The following is a 12,500-nucleotide window of genomic DNA, read 5'->3' on the forward strand; positions in this document are numbered from 1 at the left end:
TGTTACCTCTGTTAAACTTACCTACAGCTTGGGCAACTGCAGACTCCACTCTGTTTTTGCCAACAAACACGGTTTTGGGGCAATGAACCCAGATGAGATTATTTAGGGATTCATTAGCATTACTTGTTTTTCCATGGGCCATTTTTTTTAGCAAATTCTCATCAGTCATTCTTTTATAGATAGGCACAAGGGCTTGGGCTGATTTGTAAGACAAGTAGGTGGAGTTTTTCCCTTCATGTGGTGGGGGTTCCTCCCCTTTGGCTATTGCTCGGTTATAAAAACACCATGAGTCCTCACCCATGGGGCACCTGCTGTGATGTGGGCCATCATCAGTAGACATGGAGTGGAACAAAGTGGCCCATATGGCATTCTTCATGGCAGGGAGATCACTGAGATTACTTAAAATAGCACCCCTATAGTAATTTTGTAGTTTCTGGCATTTAACTATTGTGAGAGCTCCTGGTGCTCTGCCTCCTAGACGCGCTTCTTTAGACATTTCCCGCAGAGCAGTGCCCATTCTCTTAGGTGCATGATTCACACACTCCAGTTTTGATATGGTCACGTCTCCATAGGGGTTGGCATGGCAAACTGCTGAATAGGCCACAGAATCTCCATCTGACAGCATTTCAGTATATCTCAAACCAAACTGCAAAGATCTGTTCCATATGCGAAGAGCTGCCTCTTTCTCCATGGCCTTAGAAGAGTCTCCAAAATTCTTCGAGCACTGGTCATCTTCTACATGCTCTTCCATCCATTCATCAAACTGCTGTTGGGTTATTACCTTTGTTTTCAATTTATTTTCACTAATGGCACATGCATGACAGTACTTTGAGAGCACTTCATAATCGATTACATATCCTGTGAGGACATCAATGCATGTTCCCACCCCATAATTAGATGTAAACCCCCTCTTATGCCAAGTGCCATCAAAACTTACCATTATATCCAGTGGGTTGTGAGGATCATGATCAGGATTAAGCTCAATGTAAGCAGATCTTACCATCTCCCTTGCTTCTTCCAACACTCTGCTGCCCTCAGCTATGTGTGACTGAGAAACTATTTTGTTTGTTTTTTGGTATGTTTTGAGATGCATATTAGATACCCCAAGACACTGAGAAAATTTTTCCAGGGCTGCATAACCTGCACCTAACTCATGTACAAAGAGTACCATAAGGTCATTGATCTCAAACCCAACATTATGACTTGTAGACCCTCCTATTCTGTTAGAAGAAAATACCTCCTTCTTGAATTGACAGGTGTGACATTTTATTTGCAAAGGATTACTGAACCCATAGCTCTGCCCACTTATGTTTACACTCAGGGTGTCAGTAGAGCACTGAGGACACAACAAATCAGACAGAAGGTCATTAAGTTGAGCAATATCAATAATCGACCTGCAAATATTTGATTGAGAATTAGTATTGGCAGTATTGTTAACACATGAGTCAAAATTACTACTACTAGTGCTACTACGACAGCGAGTTATCTTCCGTCGCGATGTTCCCTCAACTGTCCCCGTTTTACTTTCGTTTTGTGCATTACGTAACTCTCTAGCTGCAGCTAGTTGTTTATTCCGCCTCAGCGTAACTTTTTTAACCTTAGGCATTGTTAAAAAACGTGAAATATTCACCTTTATTCACCTTTATTGTTCTCTAAGTGCCTCGCACAATAGAAATGACGCAATCGACCTCGAGGCGTTGCTAGGAACGGAACTGCCCGAAGCGGTCACGTGGCTACGCTAATCCAATCAGATTCGAAATTGACATGCATATTTTTCCGTCAGGCATCGGCAAGCCCGACTGAGCCAAAAATTCACTGGAATTGACCACTTTTCGCGCGAATTCTATTTATAGCAGCCATATATGGGCATATGGGCTGGCACAACGAGTGATTGACGTCTCATGCCATACCAAATACAACACGATTCCTGCATCGATACCGGAGTTTGAGGAGCGTCAATTTGCGCTAATTACGAGATAACCTGATCATATTTTTGAATTTTTTTCAACCTTGTTCATAAAAATGAGCAAAAATAAGGCTCTTACGCTTTCAATTTGGTTGTTAGACTTGTTTATTCCGAAAATATACACACTTAGGAAGATGAAAATGAAAGAATCTGAAAATTGATTTTTGACTCCCAGAGACCCTATTTTTAGGTGCCGTGTCTCACGTTAATTACCCTTTATTAGTACTGTTATGGGTTGTAGATCCATGAGAATTGGCAACACAGATGAATCATCATCTAAAATTGATAATAATTGTGCAATCTTTGTTGGCTGGGAGAGATGACAGGTATGGTGGGGCATTGACACAAACACTGGGTCGACCTTTTTAGTTGTGACCCCGCTTTGCAGGTCATCAGACAAAGATTCACCACAGGCAGTAAATATGTTCACCACCCCCCCCCCCAACCCCTGGAGGCAGGACAACTTAGGGATTATGTCTACTGTCTGTGGTCACTTTATCTAATATTGGCTGACCCAACATGTATGATAAATTAAGATAAATTAAATTATGATAAATATTACCTTGGGTGATGGGACAACTGAGAATGTGTTCATGATTCTGTCGGGGTACTCTTCACGGATCTTGCTGATCAGCAGAGTTCCCATGCCAGACCCAGTGCCGCCACCAAGGGAGTGTGTCAGTTGGAATCCCTGAAGACAATCACAGCTCTCAGCTTCTTTGCGGACTACATCAAGCACAGAGTCGACGAGCTCAGCACCTTCTGTGTAGTGGCCCTTGGCCCAGTTGTTTCCTGCACCACTCTGTCCAAAGACAAAGTTGTCTGGTCTGAAGATCTGTCCAAAAGGTCCAGATCTGACAGAGTCCATGGTGCCGGGCTCAAGATCAACCAAAATTGCACGAGGAACATATTTGCCACCTAAAAAGAACAAATCACGATATCAGCTGCAAGAGAAATAGGATGCGGAAAATTCACACTGTGCTGATAAACAATACACCAGTAATCAACTGCTGCACATGTTAATCTTTACTGACCCATATATATAGATTTTTCAACATACAGAAGTGATAAAGTTATTAGAATGACCACCTTCATATCAATACCACTTTCACTCCTGACAGGACAGCAAGCAAGCATCACTGAGCATAGGCTTACATGCCTTTAATTCCATCAATAACTAACAACTTCAACAATGGTGATTCCTCTAGAGATAAGACAGTCTAACACCCCATTCTCATAGATTAGATCGACCTACATTGGATCGACCTAACTCCCTGGGGGTTCACGCTAAATAGCTGTCAGCCGGGCGGACACGAAAGTTAATTACCCCTTAAAGCTTGTAGTAGGCGGGGACGGACACTTAAGGGGGATTATCTGACAGTAATCTAGTGAGACTCCCCGCGGTGATAGATCGATCTAAAAGTTGTGAGAACAGAGCCTACGAGGCTGGCCAGGAATCTGATTAATTCATTCACAGCTGCCATCATCTGCTACTTACCAGTGGCTTCATTGTAATAGACATTGATTCTCTCCAACTGAAGATCTGAATCACCGTGGTATGTGCCAGTTGGGTCAATTCCGTGTTCATCGGAAATTACTTCCCAGAACTAGAATGAAAATAAAATATACATGCACATTTGATTTACAGGGATACACTGCTTCTCATTAGCGAGGAGATTAATTAAACACTTATCCAATTAAAGTAACCACAGCCAAACTGAAGAAATTCTAAATCATTCAGAGCAGAGATAAATGTTTTATGCAGCAAAAAATGTTAGATCTGTAAATTATAGCCTATGTGACTTTAATTCTAGTTTGTCACATTTAAAACATTTCAATTGCATTAGTCCTAATTAATAATAATTATTATAACAATAAGAATATAAACTGATATTTGAGATAAGCCTAGAGGCTTTAAAATGAAATGGTCATTTTGTAACAAATTGGAGGGGGAAAGGCAAAGTTAATGAATTACTACCAGTTTTAATGGAGTATTTTACATTGGAAATATGCCACTATCATTATGTTTAAAATTGGCATTAACTACTCTTCTAATAAAGTAAGTAAACAAAATTGATTTTTCTGCATAACACCCTCAGAGAACAATCTACTTTTAATCAATCTTAAACTAATATAATATATCTGTCATCACTTCTTCATAATTCCAACATAACATGGGTTAGGCTGCCACAAATTTTCATTAATATTGTACACCACTAATTTACTGATCTGAAATCATCTGTCAAAAGTTGGATACCACTTTCCCAAGCCGCTGTTATTTGGACACTGCTAAATATAAATGTAAACACTTGTACTGGTTTCTATGGAAGAAAAATATTACATAACCATGTGAAGTCGGCTCAAATTTGTTCTTAGCATCATTTATTAATCAGAACTGCAAACTGTGCCAGACAAAAATGTTGGAATTTTTATCAACTCCCCAGCTGAATTATGACTTATCAGTCTAGCAGATTGGAGTAGAATGATGTTTGCAGATAAACTTCTGTTTTCTTCTGTTTTGACAACCAAATATGTACAGTAACAGAAGAAGGATGCCATTTATCCAAATGGGATTAAAATTTTATTAAAGTCTAGATAAAAATATGGAAAATTCTACAATGCGTGTGCATCTGTGAAGGAAAGAGCAGTAACATAGCAGTTTTTTTTTTTTTTTTTTTTTCATTTCTATGTTTGGATATAAATTTGTCAGTTTTATGAAAAAGAAAGAAACCTAAAGAACTATCCTATCTTATTTTGTCATAGACTTCATTTCACATTACAACAAAGATGACATGTCTGATAAGGCACTCAAAACTTTCTACAGCTTTCAAGCCTTCATGCAATTAACATAAATCCACAAGGAATTGATTATCATGAATATCAATAGCTGCTAAGAAGACAGATCTGCCTTAACCTTTGCTGGGCAAATTTGAATGCATAATTTATGTAGATATGAGTAATCTCTTAATTTTTGCACAGAAATGTGTGAATTAAACAAACGACTGTTTAAATGTTGAGAAAAATGTGTACTGATGACAGATAAAATGCTGAAAATTACGTGGACTATATTATTACATAATGAACTGGGGAAAAGGAACGCGCGGCATCCCCCCTCGGCCGCGGTATATACTAGAAATGAAAATTACATTTTGCACAAAATCCCGACTTCAACATAAAAACCTTGAATGAAACTAGTGTCAATTTTAAGCACTACATCATATAATTACCAAAAATCGCCAAAGAGAGGCTTATAAAGCAGAAAAGGCGGGGCAGAGGCATGGGCCGGACCGCGCTTACTCCTACCACCCAGAGAGCCGGTTACCGGCGAAAATGACAGCTCATGACTGAATATCCCATCCTTTTCAATAAAAATCGCCCTTTCACTGATAATCCACATCTTGCTTACCTTGGCGCCGATCTGGTTGCCGCATTGGCCGGCTTGCATGTGCACAATTTCCCTCATGTTTCTAGAGATTTAGGAATAATCAAAATGCACCTTCTCCGTGGACAGCGTTCTCCGAGTTTCTGAACGGGCTGACTCAGCGGCGTTTATATGGACAGCGGTGGCATTGTGACATCATGTCGCCGAGATCGCGAGCTCATTGGTGCGGTATATTTTATGCTCATGAGCTCGCGTGGTCATCGCCATGATGCGCATGTGCTGGGGTGAAACTGACAAAGCTCGGAGGTGGGGTGGGCCGTGTTGGATTGATTTTGACCAAGACTCGTAGATATTTAATTGGGGATTAAGTGAGAAATACGAGCTTCACCTCTACCGCTCTTCTGGGGTTAAAGTGTCATTAAGAATGGAGGAAATTCGAAGGAGCATACTGCTTTGGAAGCTACTCGGTATATACAGGATTATTATTATCATGAAACGTGTCCGTTTGATTTTCATGAAACGGTTGCTACATTATTCCTTCCAAATTCAGGCAAATATTAAGAAAATCTAGACATTCATTCATTCTATATAGTATACTTCATATATGCACGCTATATGTAATGTTGGTAAACAACCAAGTTACATTTTACACGCTAACAGCTAGTTTGTTTACAAGGAACCACGCCTTCTGCCAATTAAGTTAATTACACCCTCTCCCTCTCTCTCTCACACACACACTCACACACACACATGCAGTAGCTAGGAGAGATCACAAGGCAGCTAAATGTTTTTTTTTTTTTTTTTTTTCAGAAGAAAGTCTTAAAATTAATTAAAATAACTGAGAATTTTATTGTTTTAACACCCCCCCCCACCCCCCGTGATGAGTGACAAACGGTGCGTGAGACAGATTCCTATAGAGACCTATAAAGACTGTATTTCACTTCAGATGCACATGCAAATAATTAACATATTAATTAATTATTTTACCCCAGAACCTATAATCAATAATAATTATTGGGAATAAAAACCATTCAATTACACTGACACATGTTTATGTTTCAGTTATACTTAGATCGAAAATCATACATCTCTAAATCCCCCCCCCCCCCCCCCCCCCCCCCCCCCCCCCCCCCCCCCCCCCCCCGCTGTCATCGTTCAAATACAAAATTCAAATTCATAAACGACAATGGCGGGAAAATTCTCTGAATCGGTTATCTCCCATGCAGTTAATCTGCAATATATCCGATTCCTAGTATTTATTACAAATAATAACACCGATACGAGTCAAAAGCCTTATCGGAACTATTTCCCTTTTGTCACTGTTGATGTTTACAAGTGTTGATCGATTATTGATCGATTTTTGTATTGGTAACGGTTGTCATAGGGTGAATTATTTATGCACAGCATCACAACCTAAAATTAACGTCCGCATTCAAAATAGTGCGCATTAAATATAGCATTTCTTCATAATTCCGAATGTTTTGCATAATTTTTGTGTATGGTAACTTATAATATGTCATTTTCCTTTAAATTCCAGTGTGATGTATTAGCAAAAAGCATTTCGATGAAAATTCAAACCCGATGCGGAAGGATACGAGTTCCGCCATTCATGTTGACCATATAAAAGAGGTGACGGTCAATTGCTAGCAACACTTAACGCAAACCTCGAAGACTAAAGCTCACTCAACTTCAGCTAGAAAAAACTATCAACATGAGGGAAATTGTACACATGCAAGCCGGCCAGTGCGGCAACCAGATCGGCGCCAAGGTAAGCGTCTCGTCTTTAGATGAGTGACAACTTTAAAGGTGCGGTTTTTCTTCGCTATGTTTGGCGCGGTTGCAGTCTGTCGCCGGCATCTTTACGACCTTGAATCGAGGACTTGAGTAGTTTCCAGAAATTTACATTTGATTTATTAATTAACGCCTTGTGTTTCTTCTATTTTAAAATAAATTTGCTGTTGCAACCAGTGAGATACAAATCACATACGTTATAATTCAAACTGCCTGGAACTGGATTTAACTGCCGGGAGTGATTTGCATAAAAAGTCCGTTGCTAAGGCTGACTAAATCAATAACTTTAAATCTGTGTCAGGCCTTTGGAATCTTATCATCAATTTGAATTATTTTGACAGGCACTCGTAATTTTGATAAGATAAATTTGGACTTAAAAAAGAAAGTACTTCAATTTGCACAGATGATTATTAACTTTATACTTTGCTTTGAATAAGACTATCACTATCGGGAATATTTTATGATTTATAAATTATTACTTTTTTATATTCCTCTAGTTCTGGGAAGTGATCTCTGATGAGCACGGAATTGACCCAACTGGCACATACCACGGTGATTCTGATCTTCAGTTGGAGAGAATCAACGTCTACTACAATGAAGCTACTGGTAAGGATCTTCAAGTGTACACTTGAATAAAATATATAAATTACAAAATAAATAAATAAAATAATGCTATATTAATATATCAGTCACATGGCATGGTGAGTTTACATTTAGGTGACTCATTATTTCAAGGTTTTTAAAAATGGAGGCATGTTTGGTTGTTGCTATGTGGCATAAATTTGGAGAAATCACATTTGACTACGAAAAAGAACTTTACTTCGAATAGACTGGTGAAACAACTATGTGTTATTTGCCCCATCAAGATTTTCCTGATGCAAAATGTTTTAATTAAACTTAAATATGTTTTAAACAGTACATTTTATGAAAAAGGATAATTAAAATGGGAAAATGTTGGACATGGCTACTTCGTGTTGCTAAGGACCTCAACAGAATTGTATAGCTGTTCAACAAACTTTAGTATATACACGCTTATTGTGCATGTGTTACATAAGAAAGATTGAATGACATTCATGTTCAGTCAGTTGTCAAATATTTCTATTGACGTAGCTTACTGTACAAATAATCAATGCATACATAAGGTGTGCTTCTGTTGGTGAAAATGACCAATTTGGTGAAGGTTTATATACTTGAGTAATTAAATCAATAGAGAAAGATTCTGTCTAAACAAGTTGTAATGAAACTAGAGGGAGCTTTTTAAAGCATGTGTGGTTCTGTGCTAAGACAGTATTTATTTCTATAACAGCTTGCAAATTTGAGGTAATAAGGTTAAACAACCCCAAGGGATATAAAATCAATATTTCAGAAACACATGAATATTTTTGTGTTTCATCTGGAAATAACGTGAATAATGAACATAAAATTAAGCAAAAATTATAAGATTTTTATTTGAATTTCAGGTGGCAAATATGTCCCCCGTGCTGTCCTTGTTGATCTCGAGCCCGGCACCATGGACTCTGTCAGATCTGGACCTTTTGGACAGATCTTCAGACCAGACAACTTTGTCTTTGGACAGAGTGGTGCAGGAAACAACTGGGCCAAGGGCCACTACACAGAAGGTGCTGAGCTCGTAGACTCTGTGCTTGATGTAGTCCGCAAAGAAGCTGAGAGCTGTGATTGTCTTCAGGGATTCCAACTGACACACTCCCTTGGTGGCGGCACTGGGTCTGGCATGGGAACTCTGCTGATCAGCAAGATCCGAGAAGAGTACCCAGACAGAATCATGAACACATTCTCAGTTGTCCCATCACCCAAGGTAAATATTACATATTTACACCACATAAACAATGTTGCAAATTCCTGTTGTTATGATTTTGCTGTTTGTGTTAGTAGTATTTCTCATTGAATTCCCATTAATCAAAATCTGTTGATTTGTTCCCTTGTACTGTACCGTGACTCATGTGACTTTTTCTCAATTTTCAGGTATCTGACACAGTAGTAGAACCATACAACGCCACCCTCTCTGTACATCAGCTCGTTGAGAACACTGACGAAACCTACTGCATTGACAATGAAGCTCTTTACGACATCTGCTTCCGTACCCTGAAGCTGACCACACCCACATATGGTGACTTGAACCATCTTGTGTCTGCCACCATGTCTGGTGTCACCACTTGCCTCCGTTTCCCTGGTCAACTGAATGCTGATCTCCGTAAATTGGCTGTCAACATGGTTCCATTCCCACGTCTCCACTTCTTCATGCCTGGCTTTGCTCCTCTGACCTCCCGTGGTAGCCAGCAGTACCGTGCTCTGACTGTTCCAGAGCTGACCCAGCAGATGTTTGATGCCAAGAACATGATGGCTGCCTGCGATCCTCGTCACGGCCGCTACCTGACCGTTGCTGCCATGTTCCGTGGCCGCATGTCCATGAAGGAGGTTGATGAGCAGATGTTGAATGTGCAGAACAAGAACAGCAGCTACTTCGTTGAATGGATCCCCAACAACGTGAAGACCGCTGTCTGTGACATCCCACCACGTGGTCTCAAGATGTCTGCCACCTTCGTTGGAAACAGCACTGCCATCCAGGAGCTGTTCAAGCGTATCTCCGAGCAGTTCACCGCTATGTTCCGTCGTAAGGCTTTCTTGCATTGGTACACTGGTGAGGGTATGGATGAGATGGAATTCACTGAGGCCGAGTCCAACATGAATGATCTGGTGTCTGAATACCAGCAGTACCAGGACGCCACTGCTGAGGAAGAGGGTGAATTTGATGAAGAGGAGGAGGGAGAGGAAGCATAAATGTCTTTTCATAAACTTTGAAACTTTTAGTTATATGATTGAATCTGAAACTGACATTCCTGTTGCTTCATAATCAAGCCAAAATTCATTCTGACAATCATGTCACTTTAAAAGAAACATTTGTCATTTTGCATGTTGCATCTCTATTGATGCTGTCTTATTCATTATCAGACCCAACTGTTCCATTGAAATGAAAGCTATGAATTTTTTTCTTCATTTTAAACGCTAGAGATAGAATGGTAAATGATATCATGCAATAAATTTTTAATTTTTTAAACAACATAGGTCTTGTGTTTGTTAAGAATACATAGCCAAAATTTCTAAAAAAAAAAAAAAAAAAAAGAATGGGATAGAAGATCTGGGTTCAAGACGAAAAATTAACTGCTTCACCTCGGTGAAAACTCGGTTGGTGGTACTAACACACGTGTTCCCCTTTTACTGACTTTGTAGAAACTGAAACCTTATAAATTAAACCATTGAAACAAAGTTATTAGATGAGAGGCATTGCTTATTTAACAGAACTTTCTTTGCGATGTTGACCTCAAGGAAGTACCTGTCACCTTGGCCACAGTAACCATATGGGCTGTGACGCGCCCCCCCCCCCTCCCCACCACCACAGGCGACACCTTGCGGAGGGTGCAACTGAAAATAACCTTGTCGCGCGACCCTATTGCTCTTATCTTGGCCATTGTGTTGCTAGTGCCATCTATTTTTAAAAGACAACGTGACGGCATACTAGAAAAACCGGTTAGGCTGGGTTAGGTCACAAACAGGAGGAATCCCTGAAGATAACCCACCAAACAAATTCAACTAAAACTACTCAACATGAGGGAAATTGTCCACCTACAAGCCGGCCAGTGTGGTAACCAGATTGGTGCCAAGGTATAAACATATGGAGAGCTGATGTTACTGATAAAATTTTGCAAGTAGTTAGTTAAAACTTTTACACGTCAGTGGCGCGTATTCTACTTCCTGATAAAATGGTGAAACTTCGTTAGTACAATATTATTGTGTAAATTGTGACACTTAGAGATAACCAGTAATTAATTTCACATTCCAAAACACAAAATCGAAATACGGTCGGATGTAGTGGCTAAGAAGGTTTTTTTTGTTTGTTTGTTTCCGTTTGGGCTTGAACTGTTTGCACAACCGTGACATTTTGCAAATTTAACATAAAATAATTCACATGCATATTGCTGTCACTGGTTCTTTACTAATATGCCCCGGTATTATTATGGTTGTTCCTAGATTAATTTATATTACGAGTCTGTATGGTTTAATCAAGCTCAAGATTTGCCTCTTTTCATACTTTTTAATCATCAGACTTTTTTTTATTTTTATTTATTTATTTTTTTTTTTTTTTGGCAGAGTTGATGATTTTGGCATGACATAAAATATGTTCATTCATTAAAAGTGACTTTATTTTGAACTTGAGATGTTGTCTTGGTTCAGCCACAGTACTGCATGTAAAATTCTAATACTGGTAGTCCTATGTGGTACATGTATCTTGCACATGTGATATAAATAAAATTTTTAATTATTTTGATAAAACTGAATGACGATAACAGTAAAAAAGTATAAATTCAAGATTATGATTTATTTGATTAGAAAAAATAGTATTGAATAGAGATTATTGCAGCATCTTCATACATGAACTGTTGGTGGGGGGGGGGGGCAGATTAAAATGTAAACAGGAATTAATTTAAATTCTGTTAATCTATATTTATATTATTTATTTTTATCCCCATGTGAAAAGCATAAATCAACAAAATAACTTCTTTTGCATGTTTCAGTATGCTAAAGTGTTCAAGTTATAAGTTTTAGCCATTATATATTTTAAATTATCAGAAACTACATTTTCATGCTTTCCAAACTAGGCAAATCTTCCCTGCACTTTTCCTTTTGCAACGAACCCTGGAAGAATCTCCAATTCGCCCCAGCCATTCTGACAAGCTTACAAGTTATCAGTCAGACCATTAAGCAAAATTATAGAAATATGGTCAATTATTTATTTTTTAATTATTTATTTATTTTTTTTTTTTTAATGTTTTCAGGTGTATTTTAAGCATTTTCAATCTTAGAAAATAAAACTAAAGAAAATGCCTGCTGTAAAGAAAGCTGGTTTTTGAAAGCTGGTGTCTGAATACCAACTTGTGCCTTCTGTTTTGACAGCCCCTTAACAAATATAGAGTATAATTTTGCCATTGTTTACATTTATGTTATGTATTCCTCTAGTTTTGGGAGGTGATCTCTGATGAGCATGGAATTGACCCAACTGGCACATACCACGGTGATTCAGATCTTCAGTTGGAGAGAATCAACGTCTACTACAATGAAGCCACTGGTAAGAGATACTTGTAAACTCATAAATATGTTGTGTTCATTTATTGTAAGATTGTTTACTAGTAGAGAGCTGTATTTATATTTTTATTTTTATGTAAATGTATTCATTTTAAATTTGATTTCAGACTTTTTTTTTCAAATTTAAACCTTTTAAAAGCAATTTTTCACTCTTTGCTTTTTTGTCTCATCACTATCTAGGGACTAGGGGCAAAAAAAAAA

At 38.4% G+C, this 12,500-nt stretch overlaps 4 protein-coding genes across 4 annotated transcripts in view; 2 read left to right on the forward strand and 2 right to left on the reverse strand.

Moving 5' to 3' along the window:
• LOC147762008 (uncharacterized) overlaps positions 1 to 2,520 on the reverse strand; it is a 4,095-nt gene extending 1,575 nt beyond the window's left edge. Inside the window, exon 1 of the mRNA XM_087010295.1 lies at positions 1 to 2,520. This exon is cut by the window's left edge and continues 1,575 nt beyond it. Within this exon, the coding sequence (XP_086866421.1) occupies positions 1 to 1,606 (1,606 nt within the window). The 5' untranslated portion in view covers positions 1,607 to 2,520.
• The window catches only part of LOC106172852 (tubulin beta chain-like), an 8,272-nt gene extending 2,711 nt beyond the window's left edge, over positions 1 to 5,561 (reverse strand). The window contains exons 1-3 of the mRNA XM_013553766.3: positions 5,373 to 5,561; positions 3,465 to 3,573; positions 2,529 to 2,884 (exon numbers count right to left, since the gene is read on the reverse strand). Coding sequence (XP_013409220.1) covers positions 2,529 to 2,884; positions 3,465 to 3,573; positions 5,373 to 5,429 — 522 coding nt within the window. The 5' untranslated portion in view covers positions 5,430 to 5,561. The remainder of the gene's footprint in view (positions 1 to 2,528; positions 2,885 to 3,464; positions 3,574 to 5,372) is intronic.
• A 1,368-nt stretch (positions 5,562 to 6,929) lies between these two features.
• On the forward strand, positions 6,930 to 10,218 carry LOC106172845 (tubulin beta chain). The gene is made up of 4 exons (XM_013553756.2): positions 6,930 to 7,116; positions 7,637 to 7,745; positions 8,600 to 8,955; positions 9,123 to 10,218. The coding sequence occupies exons 1-4, from the start codon at positions 7,060 to 7,062 to the stop codon at positions 9,936 to 9,938; spliced, it is 1,338 nt and encodes a 445-aa protein (XP_013409210.1). The 5' UTR covers positions 6,930 to 7,059; the 3' UTR covers positions 9,939 to 10,218.
• Positions 10,219 to 10,631: 413 nt separating this feature from the next.
• Positions 10,632 to 12,500, forward strand: part of LOC106172802 (tubulin beta chain) — a 3,954-nt gene continuing 2,085 nt past the window's right edge. Inside the window, exons 1-2 of the mRNA XM_013553707.3 lie at positions 10,632 to 10,820; positions 12,174 to 12,282. Of these exons, the coding sequence (XP_013409161.1) occupies positions 10,764 to 10,820; positions 12,174 to 12,282 (166 nt within the window). The 5' untranslated portion in view covers positions 10,632 to 10,763. The remainder of the gene's footprint in view (positions 10,821 to 12,173; positions 12,283 to 12,500) is intronic.

The sequence above is a fragment of the Lingula anatina genome, chromosome 4 (assembly GCF_051362555.1).
Source record: "Lingula anatina isolate TDL-2025a chromosome 4, LinAna3.0, whole genome shotgun sequence".
In the NCBI taxonomy this organism is placed as follows: Eukaryota; Metazoa; Brachiopoda; class Lingulata; order Lingulida; family Lingulidae; genus Lingula; species Lingula anatina.